Raw genomic sequence first — 23,415 nt, forward strand, 5'->3', positions numbered from 1 at the left:
TCTTGTGTTGTTGGTAAATCCTCACATTTAATGATAATGTAAAATGGTCAATTCAGAGCTTCAAAACCTTTTCGTTTATGTCAAAGTTCAGTCAACTGATACAAACTATGAAATATTTTACTCTTTCAGATGCCTAGACCCCTCTGGTTTGATTGTTTCTCTAGGCTAAGTGTCTAGTTTCTTCTCAACATAATTACACCCCTGCTGTGCTCTCATCACCTTAATGGAAGTCTAATTTCATTAGCACCTCCTTAGAGGTATAACATTCTCCTTATCATCCGCAATACATAAATTCAAGTTGGATTTTTGAGTTATTTATTATTCCTTTATATTCTCACTGTCATGTTCCAAACCTGTATGTTTCTATTTTTATTCTGTGGAGTACAAAAAGATAAATTTTAAACTATCTATTTAGTTCTTTTCCATATGACAGTGATGCTTCACTGCAAATCTTCTCTCCACGTGTTCAAACTGGCATATTGTGTTAGACTGCATCACACACAAGTGCCAAGAGTCTTTAGTGTCAGTGATATTAAACCTGGCATGGAGTGTCAGGACAAATGAGACTTCAGAGATTCGACTTTGGTGAAGATTGTCAGTGAATTTACATTTCTGGAGCAGCACCTGGTTTAACCTACCTGGTCTCATAAGAAATATGTGCCTCTAAGTATGTTTCTGTAAAACTGCAAAAAACATACCTATACACTCTTAAAAATTAAGGTGCTTCACAATGCCATAGAAGAACCTTTTTTGTCTAAATGGTTCCATGAAGAACCTTTAACATCTGCAGAACATCTGCGTTTTTGATGTCTCTCTTATCTAACACACACATTTGAGGTCTTGGAGTTTTTACTAATGAACTGATGAGTTCAATCAGGTGTGTTTGTTTAGGGAGACATTTAAAATATGCAGTGTTGAGGGTTCTCCAGGACCAGGATTGGGAACCACTGTTCTATGGCATCGCTGTGACGAACCTTTTAAGCACCTTTATTTTTAAGAGTGTATGTACGTGCGTACGAATCACTGTAGTTTCCAGTTGAAATGAACACTAGAGGCTGTTAAACTCAGACAACTTTTATCCCTTTTCACACAAAGTATTATTTGCAGGTCCACAGTTTTGCTTAATAAAGCCTAATTTTCACACTTGAGAAATATTGTGTTATTAATTCAAAACAATTTTAACATGCTGCGACATTTGAACACTGATACCTTTGAAGGTTAGGGTCACATATCCAGCTTCATATGTATGGGTTTTCATGTTCAGTAGGTTTGCTCAGTAGCTCACGCAGTATGGAGTTGTGCTTGAGTAGAGCCCTGCACTTCATCCCGAGGGTCTGGCCTAGCCGGCTTAGAACGTCATTCCAGTCACTGACTTGGGTTCTTCCAAAGGTTGGCTTTCTGTTTTGTCTAAGTACTTTCTTCTATCATGTTTTACAACAGGGGCTTGGGCAAGCTCAACTGTAGCATCAGCATAATGTTGTGTAGCTTTTCTTCCTTTCTTGCTTTTCGAACCTACAGGTATCTCAGATTTTATGGAGTCTACGGGTACTTGGGAAGCCTCAGTGTTCTTTGCTTCTCAGTGTTTCCTCTAGGATTTTTTCCAGTTGTGGTGGCAGGCCTCATTTCCACATAGGGAGGGAGGGGGTGTTGCCGATGGGTGATTTTCCCATGGACCATGCCCCCTTTCCTCTGTCCCCCAGTGGTTAAACCTACCCAGCCAAGAATCACACACACTCACAAACAAGCCAGGAATTAAAAAATTAAAACAACCAAACTTCATAATATATTTATTTGCAATGATTTAAACACAGTAAAAGACACAATATAATTGCCTCAGTGGCAAAGTGTGCAGCCTGACTGGGAACATTAGATTTTTCTTGGTTTTTTAAAGAACAGTTCTAAGGCTTTTTGGTAGGGAAACTCCGATAGTGATGGCCTGTTGATGCTTATGCGCATGCATGCTGCCAGATGGTCTCCCTGAAGCCTGTACCTCAGTTCTGTCTTTACCTGCAATACAATGTAAATAACAGGATGGTAATTGGTAAAAACGTTATATGTTATCAGGAAGTTATTACATTATCCGGTTTTATTACATTTATAGTAGTTAACACATAGACTTCGAGAAGTCAAGTAATCTCATGTCTGGTAATATAATTAATTGTCTTACCCTATTCATTACTGAAAAATCCCTCTTACAGTTCACACTGGAGATAGGCACTTTGAGGGCAATGGCTGCCAGCTGGCTCAAGGAAGGGTATAGTTGTCTCCATTCATCATACTGGGATGAAATGGTGAGCTGGTCCATGTTCTGAAATTATGAAACACAGACAGCAGGAGAACATAGTTCCTCAATCATCTTTCTTCAGAATTCTCCTGTTAATTGTCACTATCACATTGTACCTTGAATGCCCCAGTCAAGAAATGCTCCTTATAGGTCAGCCATTCTTGCATTGCAATATGTTCAGGCTGCTGCAGGAATTTTGTGGACAGGGTTTTGAGGTGTCTTAGATTTACTGCATCATCCACCTTGGGCGCTTGTGGTCCCAGTACCTGAAAGGATCCCAAGAGATCTATGTTCTGGAACCTTCTGTCCAGGCTGTCCAGGAGGCCATCCTGATAAGGCTCCATCACCTAAAAAAATCAGTTAGCTAATGTGGTAGATTGAAATAATTTCCACAGGTAGACAACCTAAGGCTTGGGTTTGTTATTCTGTTCTGTTGTCCCAGACTTATTATACAACTTCACATGATCCAAAACATATTGACCTGTGTTCTGAATCGGGACCAGAGTACCTCACTAGGCTGTTCCAACTGGTCTCTGCCTCTCCTGTCCCTCTCCTCCTCATGGATGATACTTAAGGCACCTAAACTAGCTGGGGCATCGAGGTCATCATGCAACTGTGCCAAGAATGAACCAGGGGGCTGTGCATCTCTTATTGCCTTAAGGCATGCCTTAAGAAAGAAAGAAAGTCACAATGTTTATGCTTTTGTTTTTCTTGAATGCAATCAATACCAATTAAACAGGCCACAATTTGCACGTTAAACATATTTACCTGTTCTTTGATGGCCCAGAAGTTGACATTTTCTTTCTGAAAAATCTTATTCAAGCAAGCAAGATGTGGCAGTACATCAGCTTGTAGATACAATGCTGCCACAAAGCGGTAGGTGAAGCAGAAGCCATACAAACCCTTGGCAACTGGGCACTTGTTGACCTCAGTCTCATTAGCCAAGGCAGCCAAGACTGCACCGAGGTTCTTTTGTAGTGTGATGACTGTCAAATGCTGGGACAGCCAGCATGTATCCTTTACTTGCTGAAATTATTTTATTCATGGTATACATTAATAATACAGAAAGTGCAAAAGTGGCCAAGATTGCTACTAAAAGCTACAAGTATTTTATATTTGACCTCACCTTCATTTTTAAGTCCTTTAGGCCCAAGGACTCTGCTGCAGCTTTCAAAACAGCTGTTTTGTTGGCGCTGTTGTGAAAATAGAGATGGAGTTGCTGCAAGTGTTCCCTGAAGGTAGCCATATAGGTAACCTCAGATGAAGCATCCCTACATGTCAGGGCGAGGCGATGGGCAGCGCATGCTAATGGAAGCAAACAGGGGAAGTCATTCTGCAGCTGCTGGACCACACCATTCAGCCTCCCTATTACAAAAACATGACAAATCAAGACAAGCATCAACAATATGCAGGTCACTGACTAGACCAAACTACCTTTCATGCAGTGTATAACACAGCTCTAAATGAATGAAAGCATCCTGCAAAGTTTTAAATCTGAAAGTGCACCGTGTATAAAGTTATTGTCTCTCAAAAGAAAGAGTCGACTCTGAATCATTGAAATTAGTCGTTTTTTAAAACAAATCCCAAGGCGTTTCATGTTGACGTCAACATGAAACATTAGCATATTGCCCGCCCATTTGTTGCGCGCACAGACCTGGGAAAACTTGACCATCAGTCGATTTTAGTATTGGTCAGAATGAAAATGCACTTTACCGCTTTTTCCAGTAGCCCCTCACTGCAGAACAAAAGATCCAGGGGGCGGAGTTGGATCCACATCCAGGGGGTGGAGATGGGTAGGTTTAGGGGTGGGGATGGGGATGGGTGGGTTTATGGATCAGGGGGTGGAGACGGGTAGGTTTAGGTCTATGTAAGGTGGGAGGAGTTGGATCTAGATCCAACTCCACCCCCTGGATCTTGTGTTCTGCAGTGAGGACCATCTCGCTTTTTCACAAGGCAGCACTGCGCTCAAAAACGCTGCTTTATCAGGCATTACAGACATGATGAAATGAAAATGAAATCTACCAATCGGACCAATCACCGTTGATTAGCGTCACGCAAAGGAGGGGTTTGGAAAAATGAATCGTTGAGTAAATAAGGTAAAAATAAATTCATATTATATGAAAGTGTTTTTTTTGCATGTCAACCTGTTGTTGGGGACTTCCAAAACCAAAATATAAACCTTTCATAACCCATAATAGGGGCACTTTAAATAACTTTTTAACATTATAAAATGAAGGAACTTCACCTTATGTTAACAAGGCATGCGACTTCACACTCTTGTTTGTGGTGCTCTATCTCCATATGCCTGTCTAAGTAGATCTATAGATCTGACAGCCTGTCTCAATGAATGGTCACTTGGCCATTCCTCATTTTGGTGCCTGCTTTTGTTGCCGATATAAGCGGCAGAACATTCCTGTAGAGACAGACAAAAGTGCCATTTGTCAGTATTAATAAAATATTACACTGAAATGCAAGATGTGGTGTAATACTCACCATGTTCTGTGTTGTAGAGCCAAGGGCTGAACGTTGTTTTCTGTACCAATGTAGGTTCCCAGCCTGAGAGCCTGTGTTTGCATGCCATATGTGACCCTGGACCACAAAACCAGTCTTAAGTGTCAATTTTTCGAAATTGAGATTTATACATCATCTGAAAGCTGAATAAATAAGCTTTCCATTGATGTATGTTAGGATAGGACAATATTTGGCCGAGATACAACTATTTGTTGTAAAAAAAATCAACATATTGAGAAAATCGCCTTCAAAGTTGTCCAAATGAAGTTCTTAGCAATGCATATTACTAATCAAAAATGATGTTTTTATACATTTACGGTAATACATTTACAAGATATCTTCATGGAACATCATTAATATCCTAATGGGGACACTTAATTTCTAGCGATTATCACCGATTTGATTGCACAGATACTATTTAAACTAAACTGAGCTAGACAATGACATCTCTGAATTCAATAATGAAATGCCTTTAACTGAAAACTGAAAATTGAGTGTTTAATCTTATCATTATACATTACTGACACTCTATCCTCCAATTTGATACTGTTAAGTGCTTTTTCCACTTGAGACTTTTGGCTAAGGTAAAGATATTTCTCTCTTTTAAAGACCTTGAGAAAGTCATCCATGCTTTTATTTTTTCAAGGCTTGAATATTGTAATTCCCTTTATATAGGAGTTACCCAGAAAGCGTTGTTGCGTTTGCAGGCAGTCCAAAATGCAGCAGCCAGGATGCTGACCGGTACTCGAAAACGAGACCATATTACACCAGTTCTATTTTCCCTTCATTGGCTGCCAGTACGTTTCCAAATAGAATTTAAGCTTTTATTGTTTGTTTTTAAATCATTAAATGGTTTGGCACCTCCTTACCTTGCAGACCTTCTGAAACGACACACGCCTACTAGATCCCTTAGGTCCTCTGATCAGCTGCTTCTAAATATTCCTAGGTCTAGATTAAAACTTAGGGGTGATCGGGCCTTTTCAGTAATTGCACCTAGACTGTGGAATTTATTACCCCTGTATGTTAGAGCAGCTCCAACTATATTTACATTTAAAACTCGGTTAAAAACTCATTTATTATCTCAGGCTTTTGATTCTACTGGGTAATGAGGGGTTGTCATTGAATTTTTAGTGTTTATTTTGAATTTATTTTCTGTATATTTTCTTGGTTTTATTTGTTTTACTTTGTTTGTACAGCACCTTGGGCAACAAACAGGTTGTATTAATGTGTGCTTTAAAAGTGAAATAAACAGAAACAGAAACAAACAGAAACAGAAACAATCTGTATTGTAAAAGCGCTATATAAATAAAGGTGACTTGACTTGACTTAATGATTTTTGGCATAAAATAAAAATTTATAATTTTGACCCATACAGTGTATTTTTGGCTATTGCTACAAATATACCCCAGCGACTTAAGACTGGTTTTGTGGTCCAGGGCCACATATGTCCTTCACTTTTTTCTCTTTCTTCCCTCTCTGCTTCACTGTGTTTTCCTGCCTCCACTACACCATCCTGTCTTTTTTTATTACCTATCTAATTTGAAAGCCAGTAATGTTAGTTATTTATATCATAATATACATATTTAATCACACAGCCTATATTTGCAACATGTGAAATGCTATAGTAGGCCTATCTAGCCACGAAAATTAATTTTTCATAAAAAAACACTTTGAGGCATAGCTCACCTTAAAGGTGACATCGGATGCCCATTTTCCACAGGTTGGTATAATTATTGTCTTCATGAAATGTCTGTAACACCCTTTGGTTAAAATTCCTCTATGGTTGTGTAAAACAACCTTTACCTTGTCAAAAACAGTTGTGTTCACAGCCATTTGTTTCGGACTATGTCTCTTTAAATGATAATGAGCTCTGCTCACCCCACCCTTCTCTTCCATTTAGACAAGACAGGTGAAGAGATTCTGTACATGGCTTGGTGGTGGTCTTATTCAAATAGCTAGCTATCTACATAGAAACCGGCTGCAAATTGAAACAGCTCACTGGATGACAGTGTGTTTTCTTTTCAGCTTTTCTGAGCTGGCAGACACATCAGAAACCAGAAACTAAGTGCAAAAAATAAAAATAAACTTAATCTTAAAAAAAGTGGAAAATTTCATCTGATTTCCCCTTTAAACATCCCAGCCTAGCTATATTAAATACCTGACTGTCATCTTCCTCTAGATCCAGTGTCTTCCTCTTCAAGAAATATTTGAACAAACTCATCTGAAAATGCAGTCAGAAATATTTTAAGGCATACCTTACCTTAACACCATTAGTATCTAATAATTTTACTGAGATTTATTTAAATAGCCCTGTTAGGGTAGCAAGTTACCTAACTGATGATAAATGATCAATTAGCGCTTTTTATGCCCTCTAAAGTTTAAAAGGGCATAACGTTACCTGATTTCAAGCTGGAAATAGGTTACCATTAATTGGTGGCTAAATAATAATAGACTGGCTGTAATACCTGTTATCTGATCAGTTTAGTAGCCTATGTGATCTCTTCAACGTTAGGAATATTAGCCCGACTTGCTAACTCACTTCAGAAGAGGCAGATTAGCTCATAGTTAAGCTATTGTAAGATGATACAATTTCTAGCTGAGATGTTTTATCTGTGTAAAATACTGCAATAAAACCAGACAAGACAAACACAGAGTAGACCTAAATAACACTGCATGTGTTCACTGTATGAAACGAATTTAGATTAAATCAGTTTTTTCGATTAAAATTATTGACATTTGATTATTAACATTTGATTAACACATACTGCGGCATGTATTTATAGGCAGCTGTCCTTTTAAGACAGAATGCACGGATCCAATATAATGATACACATGCGATTTCTTTCTAAATTATTTTCGTTCACTTAAGACATAATTGCCTGCGTTTAGGAGAATGATTGTCGAGACGTCTATTTTCACATAATTCTCTGTGTATGTGTCTGTTCAAACCCAAGGAAATGTGAATGAGGAATCAACTCTGTGTTGTGCGCGTGTGCCGTGTCCGGCAGCTGTGGCCACAGAAATCACCACACAAACACCGAAATAAGTTATATCCGCCTCGTCTTGCACTGGAATGGCTTAAAATCACTCGAATGTGTAAATTGGTGAGACAAAACAGATACAATTGATAAACGTTCACTCTATGATGGTTCATTTTTGCAATTAGTCTGTAAATCACATGCAAACCAAACCTTGGGGTCTGGTCCATACAGATCACGGATCAACTGCGATGGATTTCACCCCTACTGTAATGTTGGAGGGTTAAACACATCCCTGCTGAAAAAAACAATGGAACCCTGCCCAAAACACAACAGAAAATGTAATGGTTTTAATGGTTATAATGGGAATTGTATTGGTTTTAATGGAAACTATAATGGTGTCTACTGGTATGTGATGGATTCTATTGGTGGGATGTTAAATCCTATTGGAAAAATGCCCAAAAACACACTACAAAAAGGAATTTTGTAATGGTTTTACTGGAAAAAGCTAATGGTTTATAATGGTATTTTAATGGAAACCATTAGAATTTCTGTGATGGTTTCTATTGGGTTTCTCTTGTTTTTGTTTTTTTTTAGCAGGGATAACGTACACCACTACTATGATTACACTTAACTTTGCTCTATATTACACTCACCTTTTAATAATTTCCAGTGTGTGACTAACATCTCCTTGACTATAAATTACCAGACTGTGAATGAATTGAGTGACTTCACTGAAAAGCTGCAGCCGTGGCAGGGATGATTTTTGGTGTGGTGGCCCACCACGGCAGAACAAATGTAGTGGAAACACTACTTCTTCATCCACAAACTTACAATTAGGAACTCTACCACGGAGTTACCACCGATTTTCTGGCTTGGCTAGGAGTGACATCTGGAATATCAAGAAGTTTCTTGCCTCTCCTTCCCATGGTAGGGTTTGGGGGAAGTGGACCATTCTTATTTTCCTCTTCAACTTCATCTGATATGAATGAAGAACCACTTTCCACTTCAACAGGTGTTTCAGGCTCATCTTTATGGTCAACATTTGCCTCTGCCATGGCATCATCATCCAAGAGTTGGACTTTGAAGATTTATTTTTTGGGCTTCATTGTTGATGACAAGAACTGGAACAATGCTAGAGGTGGCGGAAACATGCTGTGTCAATGCATGGGCCATAACCTTGTGGATTTCCTTGCTTGCATGGTCTCTTGTGGCTATGAGATCTTTGCTTGCCGATTCAACAGGGTTCCTGTTTCTTTCTATGTGCAAGCAGGTTGGATGACGTCGACCACATGTACTGCAGGTGTGTCGCCTTTTACAGTCTTTGATAATGTGGCTCTTTCTTAAGCACCCAAAACACAGGTGGTTTTCATGAATGAAATCTTTCTTTTCATCCGTAGTCTTTGCTATGGAGTAAAGGTGCGTTCACACCAGACGCGAATGAAGCGTTAAGCGCGAGTGATTTACATGTTAAGTCAATGCAAAGACGCGAATAGACATCTTGCGGCGCGGTTCGCGCGAATGAGGCGGCGCGAATTACGCGATTCGCGCGAATGAGGCGGCGCGAATTGAGCGTTTTGGGCGTTTGACGCGCTTAACGCGTGATTCGCGCGAATCGCGCGAGTTGAAAAATCTGAACTTTGGCGAAAATTCGCGCCGCGTTAACCAATCAGGAGCTTGCTCTAGTAGTGACGTGATTATGACATAGCGAGCGGCGGGAATCCGAAACAACAATGGAGGACAAAGTGATCGTAGCTGTTTGTGGGCTCCCGGAGCTGTATGATACATCTTCGTATCATTACAGAAACAGGAATAAAAAGGATCTGATGGACCCAGACACGGCGCCGAACGAGTCTACGCCGTTTTTCAGCCTTCCATAACACATAAAGCGCAGCTACCCTCTCAATAAAATCCATGTCTGCCATTTTTCAACGAGACTGGAGCCGCCTGGCAGAAGCCCCTCCCATGACGCGAATTCGCGTCTGTTGTGAAGCGAATTTCACGCGCGAATGAAGCGAATTTCACGCGCGAATGAAGCGAGTAAACTCAAAATGTTCAAGCGTCCAACTACGCGCGAATAGCGCGATTTATTCGCGCAAGTCGCGTCTGGTGTGAACGCACAGTAACAGTATGATTGTGTCGAATGGGCTCATAATTTTGGTGTACTATAGCTTGTTTAGATTTAATGTTCAGTTGGATTTTATCAAGGTCCTCAGCTGAGCAGAAAGCCTTCAGTTTCACTCTAACCTCCTTTGCTGTGTGCTTCCAAGAGTCATAGGCTTTGTTGAATGCCTTTTCATTTCACATTGCTTCCTGTTCATGTAATTCTTGACCCTTTGTTGTTAGACTACGCTCACGGGAGCTCGACCTGACCTTGTGCTTCTGGAGGGTTGTCTGTTTTCTCAGAGGGTGATGACATCTTTTAGGTCTAGTCGATCTGTTTGTACTGTAAGGCCTTAGGGTATTTTACGTCTAGACTCGAGTTTGGACGAGAGGTGGCTTTAATTTATCTTTAAAACTATATGGTCACATATGGAACCCCTCATTTTAGTGCCACTCTCTGGATGTTTCACTTTGAAACTGCCTCGAAACACGCAGTAAGGTACGTAATAAAGGTGTTGCAGAAACATACTTAGAGGCACATATTTCCTATGAGACAAGGTTGGGTTTAAAATCCTGTCTACACTGGACGTGAGAGTTTTGTGCTTTGCCATTTCCGACAACAGGACAAATAGATATGGAATGTTTGTTTTAACATGAATGCTTTCAGAAATGTATCAATAGGACTGCACTAACACCACCAGATGAGAACACATCTCAAACTGAATTAAGCTGGATAATGGCACTATTGTCTTAAATAGAATTTGTTTTTTATTGCATCTTGCTACATCAGTGTTGTTATTGAACTGAACTGAATCAACGTTGTATTGACACTTGCTGAATACTGAACAACATTGCTGCCTTGTGTAGAACTGAACTGAACTTATAAGAATTGATGAACTTCACGCTGTTACTTAGGGCTGTGTGTTCATGGTTAAATGGTTGATCACTATTATTTTCCTCAGAAAATATAATCATGATTATTGTCATTTTACTTTTTTAAAAACATTTTAGCAAAATTACTGCAATTTCATATAAGATCGAGAACGTCAATGTCAACGTCATGATTTGTTTGCAAATTTAGTCACAGCAAACAATGCAAACAACATTATGAAAGAGAACAGATTGGCTGTGTTATTTGTGCAGAAAGTCACATTAGAGATTGCTAAACTTCAACTGACACGTTTGACTTTTTCCGTGATGTAGACTGTAGAGAGAGAGCGCATGCGCATGATTGCCAGATTGAGATGATTAAGTAAACCACTAAGCAGAAAATGTATCAATTTAAAAGAAAAAGCTCAGACTGCAGGATTTCAACTCTTGACATCTGGCAACCGCAGCCATGAAAGCTTGAGGAGGCGTGTTACTAATAGGGTTGGGTACTGAAATCGGTACTTTTAAGGGCACCGACCGAATTGTGTCGGTACTATCGAGTACTATTCACATTATATCATTCGGTACCAAATTTCGGTACCTGAGAACGCATTTGGGCACATACGAGAGAGAGAGAGATGATGATGGCAAACCAAAATGTTCTGAAGTGTGCTTACATTTATAAAACAGATAGTTCTGGTCCTTGATTCTGATTGGTTGAGCCACGTTCGAAGCCGTTGTAAATTACACTACAAACCTACACCTTTGTTTACTTAGTGTGTTGCTTGGCAACCACTTTGTTCCAACCATAGGTTCCAACCACAACGGTTTCTGAGGAACTACATTGTTTGTTGGAAGAATACGGTTTTTAATAATATCATTACACTTATTTGCTCTGTTTTATTTTGTGAAACCTTACTAACCGTTTTATAAAAGCAATAAGCCCCATGAAACTGTGGTTTACAGTGAATTTATTACAGCTAAGTGGGTTTTAGGAACGTCCCTTAGCTGTTATAAATTCACTGTAAACTTCTTGGGGATTATTGCTTTATTTTTAGGGTCATATGGTTTCAGTGAAAAAGCAGACGGGATGGCCGAGTCCATTCATAAAAACGGAATTTACTCTATAGCGCGGAATGCCATCAGTTTTTGGATGAATAAAAGAAGGTCTGTCACTTAATTCGAATCGCGATATGAATGTGAATATTAAAACACAAAAAGACTGATATGCAAATATGAATCCTGCATGTTCCGCTAGCCTCGGGTGTGTATGAATGGCGGAGACGCGGTTTTGTTTACTACACAAATACTGAAGCACACGTAAACTCGCGGTGATTTTCGGCCTCTGCTTCTCACTACATGATGATATGAACACATGAACTTACAGGCTGTAAGAGTCACTTCATGAGAATTTTACCGTTTCATTTGAGAAAACTAGCATCGCATCACATCACACTGTATACACACAGAAACTTCACAGCAACCTGTCAAAATAAAAGTGCGGTTTAACATGTAACAGAAATAGAGTGGTGGAACTATGATGTCACTTTGTAGGTGAAAACCCCAGAAGCGAGTTAGCACTTCCGGTTCCATCGTCCCAGAGTCAATGGGTTTTTTGAATGGGATTTTGGTAAAATCCCTTAAATAAGGTCTGTGGTTCACAAGGGCTCAAGATACTTTCACGTTTTATTCTATGACATAAAACACACCAGTTACACCCCACTCGTGATTTTTTTAAACTGTTATGTTTCTTAAAAAAGACGGTTGCTAACAAGATGCTAAATGGGACTACAGGCATCACACTGAACAGTTTATCAATTAATAGTATTTTCCAGTTGCAGTATAATTTTTAATTCAATTAATTGTAGAATAACCAATGAATAGTTTCCTGCATTTTATATTGTTTTTCGACAATGTTGTTTTTTTTGCTTTGCCCCGAAATGCGACACAAGTCTTCGGAGGGAAGAAGCTCGATTTATTGCTTTCCTACTGATGCGGAGACTCTGGGTTCAGACCATAAGGTCATATTACGATTAATCCATGTAAACACCACATTTACCGGCTTTACGTGGTGAAAGTGAAACTTTAATGATGCATAGTGCTTAAAGCCAAGTTAAAATGAAATGTTTACGGCCACAAGAAGCTTTTCCTAGGAGCATGAATAAAATAACATTTTGTGTACCTACCCTAACAAAACGATAGCTGAAATGTGGTATTTTGTTCACTAAAATAAGTTTAATCTTACCATATCCAAAAACTCGTTCACTCTGCTGTTATTTAATAGATTAAATGCACTAGAATTTTATTGAATAGTATGTGGAGACACATTTTTAATTCAAATATTCATATTAATCAAGGATTTATTGACTTTTAATGCACCTAATTTCGAAACGTACAGAAATACGTGCTTTCAAATGTCCTTTATTTTAAGATTATTTCGTTTATTCACTAAACTATTTATTACTAATGTCTCATTTCAGTTTTAGTTTGTCTCTAGTTTTGTATTTATTCCAGTTTATATGAAAAGGTTCATGTAGCGTGGATTAACATTCATGTACAGAGTAAATCCTTCACTGAACATGTTAAAAATAAGTTTGTAACAGTTGTCGGGAGCGCGCTGGTGGTGACGCTGAAGGCGAGCGGCCGTGGTGCTGTAGTTTGTTTATAGCCTAAGTTTAGCTTTTTAGTTCTGGCGCTTTTATTTCGGCTTCAAAATTTGTCAAAGTTATATTATTTTGTGAAGATTATCTTGATGGACAAAACGTGTAAGTTTCAAGAACTATGTTTGAACACAGAGCTTATTTTTTGCAATAATCCAAAAGCCTATGGAAAAATCCCATTGGCTTTTTATCGAGGGAACCAGTTTCATGCTAACAGCTGATCCGCATACAAAGTGACGCCATAGTTCCCCCACTCTATATATTACTCTTGTATTAATTTTGTACAGTATAATGTATGTATTATATATTAAATTTACTGTCAAATTTAAATAAAACAATTAAATAATAAAAATAATTATTACAACCACATTAACCACTTAATTGTAGAAAAACATATACTATTATTAAAACTGTTTTTAAAGGAATAGTCACACAATTTTTTCTACCATATATTAATTTTAACAGTAAACCTCTGTTTGTTTGCCAAAAAATAAAAGGGTTTCATTTTCATTTGATTACAAATAAATAAATGTTTCATGCCTTCATTTGATTATCAGAAAAAATAAATTGTTGGGCCCTATTGTTCAAAATGTTGAAATTGAGAGTTTTGAACTTATTTTTTCACTGAAATACATGTTTTTGTTATTACACAGAGAGTAAAGTACTGAAAAAAGGTACCGTTGGGTACCGGTAACGAATTTCAGGTACTGATACCGGTACTGTACCGGTTAAAATGTGAACGGTACCCAACCCTAGTTACTAATGCAATTATAATAAAGCCTTTTCAGGATAAATAACCAGCAGGCAAATACCGCATCGCATATGATTATGCTTAATAAATCGAGAGAAGCAGAAATTGTGATCATGAATGTAACAACTTATTGTGCAGTCCTATCTGAACTGAACCAACACTGACTTGAGCTAAATATGACACTGCTGTCGTTTACATCTTCTTAACAGCAGAATTTCAGTTGTTTCCATAGTTGAGTTTCCATAATTGATTCTGCTATTTTCCAGTTTATCACGGTGAAGCTGACACAATCTGTATTGCATGAAGCGCTATAGAAATTAAGGTGACTTGATTTGACTTGACAAATCTAGTGTAGACAGCTCAAGCTGTTTCAGCATGACAAGGGATGCCCACATACACATTAGGGCATAATTGATTTCTGTTTGACTTTGCTCCATTACCTAATGAGTGCTACAGCATATAATGGCATGTTTATCTTGACTTTGACGCGTCAGTAACTGAACTGTCAATAACTGCATTTAAATCATTGCACTAATCTGTGAATCTAAATCTGTTAAATGACTAACTCTGCAATAAATAAGGTGCATTTTCAGTGGGACTTACACTTGCATCTCTACAGCATGCTCACATGTGACAGAAGCTTGTGCCACTAGCCCACTAGTAAAATTTTTGTTTATACAAAATCTACACCTCTCATCCATTTTTACAGGTTTGAATGTGGATCAGGCACAGTTTGAGGTGGCTTAAGCTCTCGGGCTTTGACAGAATTACTACAGTCCCGTGATAGAGCTGGTGGTGAGAAGAAAATGTAAAAATAGATTGAGCTGATAACGACGGCTATATTTATACAGCCTTTCTCCTCTCTTGGTTAGATTTTCCCTTCCATTAAGGTTCATTTCCAGCCCAGCAATCAGCCAACCTTTAAGTATCTTCTCAATTATTAGTCTTCGAAACCATCCTGCTGAAAGAACATGGACACCAAAGCCACTTAATAAATACTAAAATGAAGTAAAATATTTCAACACTTTGATATTAATATTAGTTAATGTGACTTCTGCTATGAGACCTGTATGAGGGTAACTGCATTCATACGGATCACAGTTCAGTCCCAAAAAAGCTAATTAATTGTCATTTTAAATCTTTACCAATCTTTGCCACTATCCTTCAAACCACTGGAGTTATCTGTTTGTCAGCAAGAAGTTAATTATTTCTTAATTATTATTAGTGCTGTCAAACGATTAATCCCGATTAATCGCATACAATATATATATATACAGCATATGTTTTGAAAATATTTACATGTATATATTTATATTCATATAATTTGTATTATATATATAAATATATTTAATATATAAACGTAACATATTTTTCTTAAATATATACATGCATGTATGTGTATTTATATATACATAGTAAATATACACAGTACACATACATATACTAGGTAAACAAAATCTTATCACGATTAATCGTTTGATAGCACTAATTATTATTAATTCTTCTTCTTCTTCTTCTTCTTATATTATTATTATTATTGTTCATAATTATTAAAATACAACAAAATTTTGTTGTATCACTCTTTCTTTTATATATTTGAATAAGTATAGGTCAGAATAAGGTTATTTCATTTTTACATAAATGCCTGTATATGTTATGCTGAATGACGATGGAACATTATTTCTGCAATATTTCGACATTTTATTTCACAAATGATAATTGAAACATTAAAGTAGACACTTTATTTGCATTTAATATGCTCATTGTGCATATAAAATCACTTTTGTCAATTTAATTTGATGCACACACCGAAGTGGGACGCCTTGTCTTTAATTTTCATTTTTGGTTGAATTATTTCTTTATCGTGTCCTGTAGTAAGTATTGGCCCTTTACATTGCGACTTGTATCTTATGTATTTTATTATGTTGATATTATTATTGTTATTATTATTATTGTAAGTTTATTTTATATATTTTAAATTTCAGTTTATTTTATATTTTAGGGTCTTTTTTACAATGCAACCCATTGCAAAATATTCTGGTAATTTGTTTCGCACAAAGAACCTATTATCTCCAAAATGAATGACTTAACACAACTTCTGCTATTTACATAGAATTGTTTCAGTGTACCAGAACATGATTACTTGTTTTTTGCAGGTGTGCTGCAGATAACAAATAAGAAATCAAATTCACTTGATTTTTTTGTTTATCTTGCACTGGCTGATGTTAGATTAACTTTTACTGACACCTATGCAAGAATAAATGTATTCCATGAGGTTTTTCAGAATGGGCTGTTTGAGTGAAAATTAGCCAGAGGAGTAAGGTCCTGAAAACTGCATTTAAAAAGTAAACAGTAAATAGTCGTTTAAGGGGACTGCTAAAATGTACTCACAGCTTAACCAAGTCATAAGTCTGCTATTACTTATTATGTAAGTGCATAATACTAAAGTAGTGGTTAAAATGTTAATTTGTCCACCATTAGTCATTGATTAGTTTCACACTAATTATGAAACTATTACTTACTATATCCTTAACCAGAGTTTCTTATTTGGAAATAATAGTTAGCATGATACTATTTGAGTATTGTACCTGTGTAGTTATTTCTTAATGACAGAACAGTATTGTTTTCCACAGAAAAAAAATAACATAAACATGAAGGAGATGAGGGTGAATAAATGATGTAATTTTCAATTGTGAACTACTTGTCTACCTTTCTTTTGACCGCTGTATGTATCATTAACATTCCCATAACATGGCTTTAGGTTTAATAGAGTTGAAACTTCCACCTTCAGCACACAAAGTGGATGGATTTTAATATAGAAAGCTCTAGTGTTATTTGTCTTGTCATTTCCGATGCCGAAATGACTATTTGTCATTTTTGTTGAAAGAAGGCCAGCTTTTAAATTGTAAGTGCATTTCTAATGAATTTATGGAAGTGCAGCATCACAAAACATTTAATCAGTATATGTCCATCACAAGCAGCTATATGTTTAAATTGTCCCTGTGTGGGTGTGTGTGTGTGTGTGTGTGTGTGGTGTTATTGCAAGCTTTCTGTGTTGATCCACTATTTACTGGATACTGACAGCACTCAAAGTAATGAATAGATTGTGCTTAACCCTGAGAATCAGGTAAGCGTTTATGAACCGCCACTTTCCAGTTTGCTTAATAAATATTAATGGCAGCGGAAGATGTTGCTAAAGAGGTTTATGCATCTTTTAAAGATGTCCTCCCCATTTGTGCTGGCTAATGACATATTCGTTATTCCAAAAGGTTCATCTATGCCTGTGTTCTTCACTGTGGCACCAGGTCCTTGATTTCCCCGCAGAATACAACCCCTGGTGTGCCATTAAGAAACTGAGCAGCCTCGGTACTCGGCAGCCCTTCCATTACTAAAAAATAAACTCTTAAATCTGACATTGCTAATTCAGTTTCTTTTGTCATGTTCCTGAGTGCTCAGCTCCTTTTAGCATTCCCCTCGTTGCTAAAGAGGATACCCATTGATTGTTAGAAATCTTTGTCTTTCCTGCCTGCTTACTAGAGTTTGCATATAAAGAACCTGCAGCCATTTTGATATTCACATTAGAGGAAAAACATATTCATGTTATCTGTGTTTGTGTATTTGTATTTTAATCCTGGGGCAGGGGCGTTTCCTCTGAGGATGCAATCAAGGGAGGCAGTGCCTCCTCAAAAAACTTTATGAAAAAATAGTAGAGAAACAATTGAAACATTACAAAATATGTCATTAAAAAGTGTATAAATTACTCATTTTTCTAAAGTAGCACGGTCCAACAGTGAAAACCAGTGGGTAGAGTTACAGCGTTGTCTCTCTTGCCTCCCCTGAGCCCATTGAGCTTTAACAGACCCCCTAAAGCATGCGGTGGTTCTGGTGAGGTTTAATTAAGAATGAATGAGGGAAAATCAGGTGAGAGGAGGCAATGCCTCTGTAACGCACAGCAGTGATGAGGAAGGCAAGGATCTATGTGCAGCGGTTTATTTGAAATACAAGTGAAGATAATCCAAACAGATATGGCAGGTGATAAGAATCAAAACATGCAACATAAATCCCAATATCCCTTAGATATCACCTCTTTGTCAAGTGAAAATAAAACTTGAAATGGCCTGAAAACATGATTTGTGGGTTTTTTAGTGAGCAATCAGCTTGATGAAATTAAAGGTACATCTCTGTCTAGAGTTTACTGAGTTTTGCTGACTGATGATCCGAAAAGAAGTTGACAATTACAAAGAACAGCTGAGCATCAGTTCATAAATAAAATATATTGTTTAAATTGTTACTGCATTGGGTTATTATTTTGGAATAAATGTAAAAAAATAAAAAAATAAAAAAATAAATAATTATTATAGATTATTAATGAATCACATTAATTATTGTTAATATAAAAATGCAAAATAGAATTGTAATTTCTTTGTTTGTTTTGGACAGTGTAATTATGTTTATTCAACCAGGAAAATGTGACAGCATTAAGTGTAACTGGGACATGAATTTGCATTTTATTTATACAAAATAAATAAACAAATCTGTGAGGACTTTTCCTCCTGGTTTCAGAACACCCTGTCACTGCCCTGGAGATACACCCAGAGCCACATGGGTTAAACTCATGTGAGTCGACATGTTTGGATAAAATATTGTAATGAAAGTGCTTGCAACAGATTGTAATGCACGCTTCAACACTTCAAGCAAAAATCTGCCATAAACAACACTCATAAGCAGACTACAACATTCTACACATTTGACATGTGTGTAGCAATAAATTGTAAAAAACCTTCTGTTACAAAATATGATAAGATTGGCAGTCGTGGTTACCAAAACTTTACCATAAAGAATATAGTGATCCTTCAATCTATCCTTCAATTCTAAGCAATGCTATTTTCTGGACGCGAAAAATAACCTTCCTGCTATAAAGGGTACTGCTCAGAGCATGTAGCAAGATCGGATCATTTAAAGGGAGAGTTAACCCAAAAATGAAAATTTACTGTTAATTTACTCATTCTCAGGCCATCCCAGATGTGGGTGATGTTTTTTTTTCTGCAGGGAACACAAAATGAATACTTTTCAGAGCTCTCCATGTGTAACAGTTAAAAGTGTTAATGTTATGTATTTCACCATGACTGTTCTTTCTGTTCAATTAATAATTTTTGGGTGACCTCTGTTGGTGACCTCAGGTCTCCAAACGGAGCTGCTCGTGCGCGAGCAAATAGGTAGTCTTATTCTGATACATGCAGTGACTATCCATTATGACGTGTAGGCATTTTTATATTTATGTAGCCTACACAATAATAATCTTTTACATTGTAATCCTTTAATATTTCATATTTGGCATGTTTGTGTGCTGCTGCGCGTCCCTTTGTGTGTAGTAAAAAGAGTGTACGTGCGTTGTGGACTCGCCTGTTGGCGCATATTACTAACGCGGTGTATGATAGGGCCCATAGAGTCAATGGGCCTCATTCATGAAACACAAGCAGAACAAATTTTTGTGTAAATCATTCGTAAAGCCGTTCTGACGTAAACTTTCGAATTCATGAAAATGTTCGTATTTTCAAAATGTTAGTTGGTACAAAAGAAATTTACACCTGCGTAAAACATTCTCTGTTCTTTTTGGCAAACTCATGACACTGAATTTTGATGCACTGCCATTATAATATTTTACAAGTTCGTTTGCTTTGTTTTTTTGTTTTGTTGTTTTTGTTTTTTTTTTGTAGCTGAGAGTCGATAAACTGTTTAGCTCCAGTTTAGCTTTGGGTAAACTGGATCTGTTGCAAGCACTTTCATTACAATATTTTATCCAAACATGTCGACTCGCATGAGTTTAACCCATGTGGCTCTGGGCGTATCTCCAGGGCAGTGACAGGGTGTTCTGAAACCAGGAGGAAAAGTCCTCACAGATTTGTTTATTTATTTTGTATAAATAAAATGCAAATTCATGTCCCAGTTACACTTAATGCTGTCACATTTTCCTGGTTGAATAAACATAATTGTCACTTGTCACTGTCACTTTTTAGCCAGCCGTCCCATCAATGGAGGACGGGCAGGACAAACACTACACCGACCAATCATCCTACTTGTACAACAACTGAATAACAATAGAAAAGTTAATATTACTGGTTACTGCATTTTTATATTCAGTAATATTCTTCAAAATGAGATACTAGTAATACATTGCCACCGGGGATATCATAGCAACCGAAGCATCTCAGCTGGAAAAACGCTGTGCCACCAAAGTGTTCTCAAGCACCACCAGCTGGTCGTTTTCAGAAGAGCACCTGACCTTTAAAACGCTTTGGTGGACACACGTTATTTATTGTTATATATATTTATTGTTATTGTTGAATATTTATTGTTAGCCATATGGCCTATTAGTCTTTTTTGCATTTATGCAATATACTGGAGCCAACCTGAGAAAGTAGACCAGAATATTCCACTGCGTTCCTGGACATGCAGTATGCGTGCTCTGTAATTCAAAGGCGGGGATTATGCTAATTGTGTACGAGCATACACGTGCGCCCTATTTATGAATGATTGGAATTAATTAACATACACTGTTTAACTTTCAAATCAGACGTTTACGAAGCGTTTTGAATCCGGAGTAGAGTTTTTGGGAAGGTTTGTTTTACACACAAATTACTTTAGAATTAGAATTAACTCCTATATTTACGAGTGTTTCATGAATAAGGCCCAATGTGTTTACCTCCATGTACAGTAGTCTAATCTTCAGCACAGCAGTAACCACAAAAGATTTAACATAACAGATACTCTGTTAGCATTAAACACTAGCAGGTCTATCAGCCAACAGGTCTAAAAACACATAAAACAACACTTAATCTTTTTTTCTCTTTATACAATCCTACGCAAAGATTGCCGTGAACTAGAAATCTACTACCCAATTTCCAAATTAATAAGAAAATTTTATTAGGTTACATTAAATAATTGAATAATGTAATGACCCACATTATTGTGCCAGCAGAACTAATCAAAATAATGTTAGGAACTTAAGAAGTTTGATTAAATGAATAAATTATAAATTTTAATTTGCAACCATGCATTTATTTAAGTTGTAACAGGTCCCCTGAATTATTTTTAGATGTTGTGCTCAACAACATCTCTTAACTATGGTAAAATAAATGCATACTCTTGATATATTGTACTCAGTTTTGTAGGGAGACTAAGGATTGTTATAGAGTAATGTGTAGTGAGTTCAGTCAGGTTAATTGCTGAAAAATGTATTACAAGGCTCTCTGTACTCCCCTATATTTGGTTTTTGGAAGAAGTGTTTCTTTATGCCATTTATTCTGTCCTGTAGGTAAATGTTGACTCCTTTATCTCTCTCTCTCTCTCTCTTTTTTAAATACTACAGCGAAGGTTTGGATATGTTTTGAGTGCATGATTTATTGAGGTCAGTAAAAACCTGTTTATGACAATAAATTCTAATCACTAATCACTAATTTAAACTCTTCTCAGTGCATAAATGAAAGAAAGGACAAGCTGGAGTTTTTTACCAAGGGCAAAGAGAAAATAGTGAGGAGACGTGAAAGCATTTATTGTGAAGATACTTCTAAAGAGTCAGAGAACAGTCACTGTGGAGGCGTGAGCGTTTGATTCTCCCAACATATTTGCCAACACCGACGTGAAAAAAGGGTCTCAGAGCAATTAACTGATCATAAAGTTGTATGCGAGTTATATAAAGCCTCATAGCAATGACTTTAAAAGTATCACTCCTTTTTGTTGTCTTTAAGGTTGTTTGAAGTGAATCTGGTTATCACTTCTACTCAGTTTGACACAGTGTTCAAATTGTGTCAAAGCTCTTGGGGGGTCTCCCTAACCAGACAATTAAAAATAAAATATGATGTTAACATGAGCTATTTTTAGTCTAAATTTAATACAGCAATTGAATCCTTTCATTTAATTTTCATTTTCACTAGTTTCATGTTTCAAGTATTATAGTTTTATTGAAAAACTAGGGAGGGGACCCCCCAAGTATATTTTTTTTGGGTGTTATGGGGGGGTCCCAATGCTTATGGGAGGTCCGGGACCCCAACCCCCCCTCAATTCGAACACTGGTTTGACAGCACCTGAAGGAATCACTCTTCAACTTCGGTAACTTCGGTGACTTATTGACAAAAAATCGAATTCCCTAAATTAAGCCTTGTTGTCTGATTTATTGTCTTTTGGGTATTATGAGGGTAAAAAAAGCAGATAATAGTAAATACTTTAGGTGAAAGGAAACTGCCTCCCAAGTGGAGAATCAAGCCCTTTATTTTAAAACCCTCTTGATTTTGTAAGTCTTCCTGGAATTTATTTTAGTAGTTTATTTTAGTATTTTTCAGGGTCAGTGGCAGTTTAATTACATGATTGTTAAGATAACTTTGTGGATAAATGTTCACTTTAAAATAAACAAATAATTTACACTTAAATTACACTTTTTCCTTTTGTTGATACAATGAAAATCTTAACTTGCTTCAGTGCAAAGCTAAAAAGGGGCATTTTGGAGCATGCCAGAAAACAACAGCAACAACAAAAAAAGTCAACGAGAGCTAAATTTAATAATAATTAACACTCTCAAAGTGCTGTTTATACATTCAGACTTCCAAAACAAAGTTTTGTATTGTCAATGCAGTGATGAAAACTCTGATTTGTGGAGCTGTTGTGAATGAAATAGGCAGTCAGTCTCCAGTCTCTTCATATCTAAAACAAGATTTTACACCTCAGCACGCTGTTTATACGGCAAAGCCAAATTTTGTGTTCTCGTGAAATGCAAAACTCAGTGGTTGAAAACAGGTTAAGGGTTAGATTATTCATTATGATAAATAAATTATAGTATAGTGTTTCACATGCTGTCAACTGTATTCTGTGAACCACAGTAAATTTCATTAATTTACAATGCTGTGTCTGGCTGTGGGTCTGTGAAACATGGGGTGCAAAAATGGGATATGCAATGGGATATTTGTGCCAAAATCATTCTTTGAAAATCATCTTTAATAAAATGTTAAATAATCAAAAGCTGAGTGTAGCATTTTAAATGAGTTAAAAAAATTTAATGTGTAATTACAAAATTACATATCAACTGCACACATTAGCTCCTCTAAAGTCAGTCACAGACAGAAAAAAAAGAGTTGAAAATGAAAAACAACGCATTAAAAATGATTGTCACTTGCTTGTGATGAAGAGTGTTGCTAGAACCAATTATTTGGAACAGAATATGTTTCTGCTTCGGTTTCTATTGAAATTAATTCTGCAGATAAAAAT

At 36.9% G+C, this 23,415-nt stretch overlaps 2 protein-coding genes across 3 annotated transcripts in view; one reads left to right on the plus strand and one right to left on the minus strand.

Annotated features, from left to right (window-relative positions):
- Positions 1 to 23,415, plus strand: part of LOC131550949 (corticotropin-releasing factor receptor 2) — a 105,345-nt gene that overhangs the window by 13,359 nt on the left and 68,571 nt on the right. The gene's annotated exons all lie outside the window — the stretch shown is intronic.
- LOC131550960 (uncharacterized) lies at positions 1,864 to 3,616 on the minus strand. The gene is made up of 6 exons (XM_058793508.1): positions 3,411 to 3,616; positions 3,053 to 3,310; positions 2,793 to 2,951; positions 2,401 to 2,631; positions 2,168 to 2,308; positions 1,864 to 2,007 (listed from the first exon to the last, which is right to left on the minus strand). Exons 1-6 carry the CDS (start codon positions 3,528 to 3,530, stop codon positions 1,867 to 1,869), a joined length of 1,050 nt encoding a protein of 349 aa, XP_058649491.1. The 5' UTR covers positions 3,531 to 3,616; the 3' UTR covers positions 1,864 to 1,866.

This window comes from Onychostoma macrolepis, chromosome 02 (assembly GCF_012432095.1).
Source record: "Onychostoma macrolepis isolate SWU-2019 chromosome 02, ASM1243209v1, whole genome shotgun sequence".
NCBI lineage: Eukaryota > Metazoa > Chordata > Actinopteri > Cypriniformes > Cyprinidae > Onychostoma > Onychostoma macrolepis.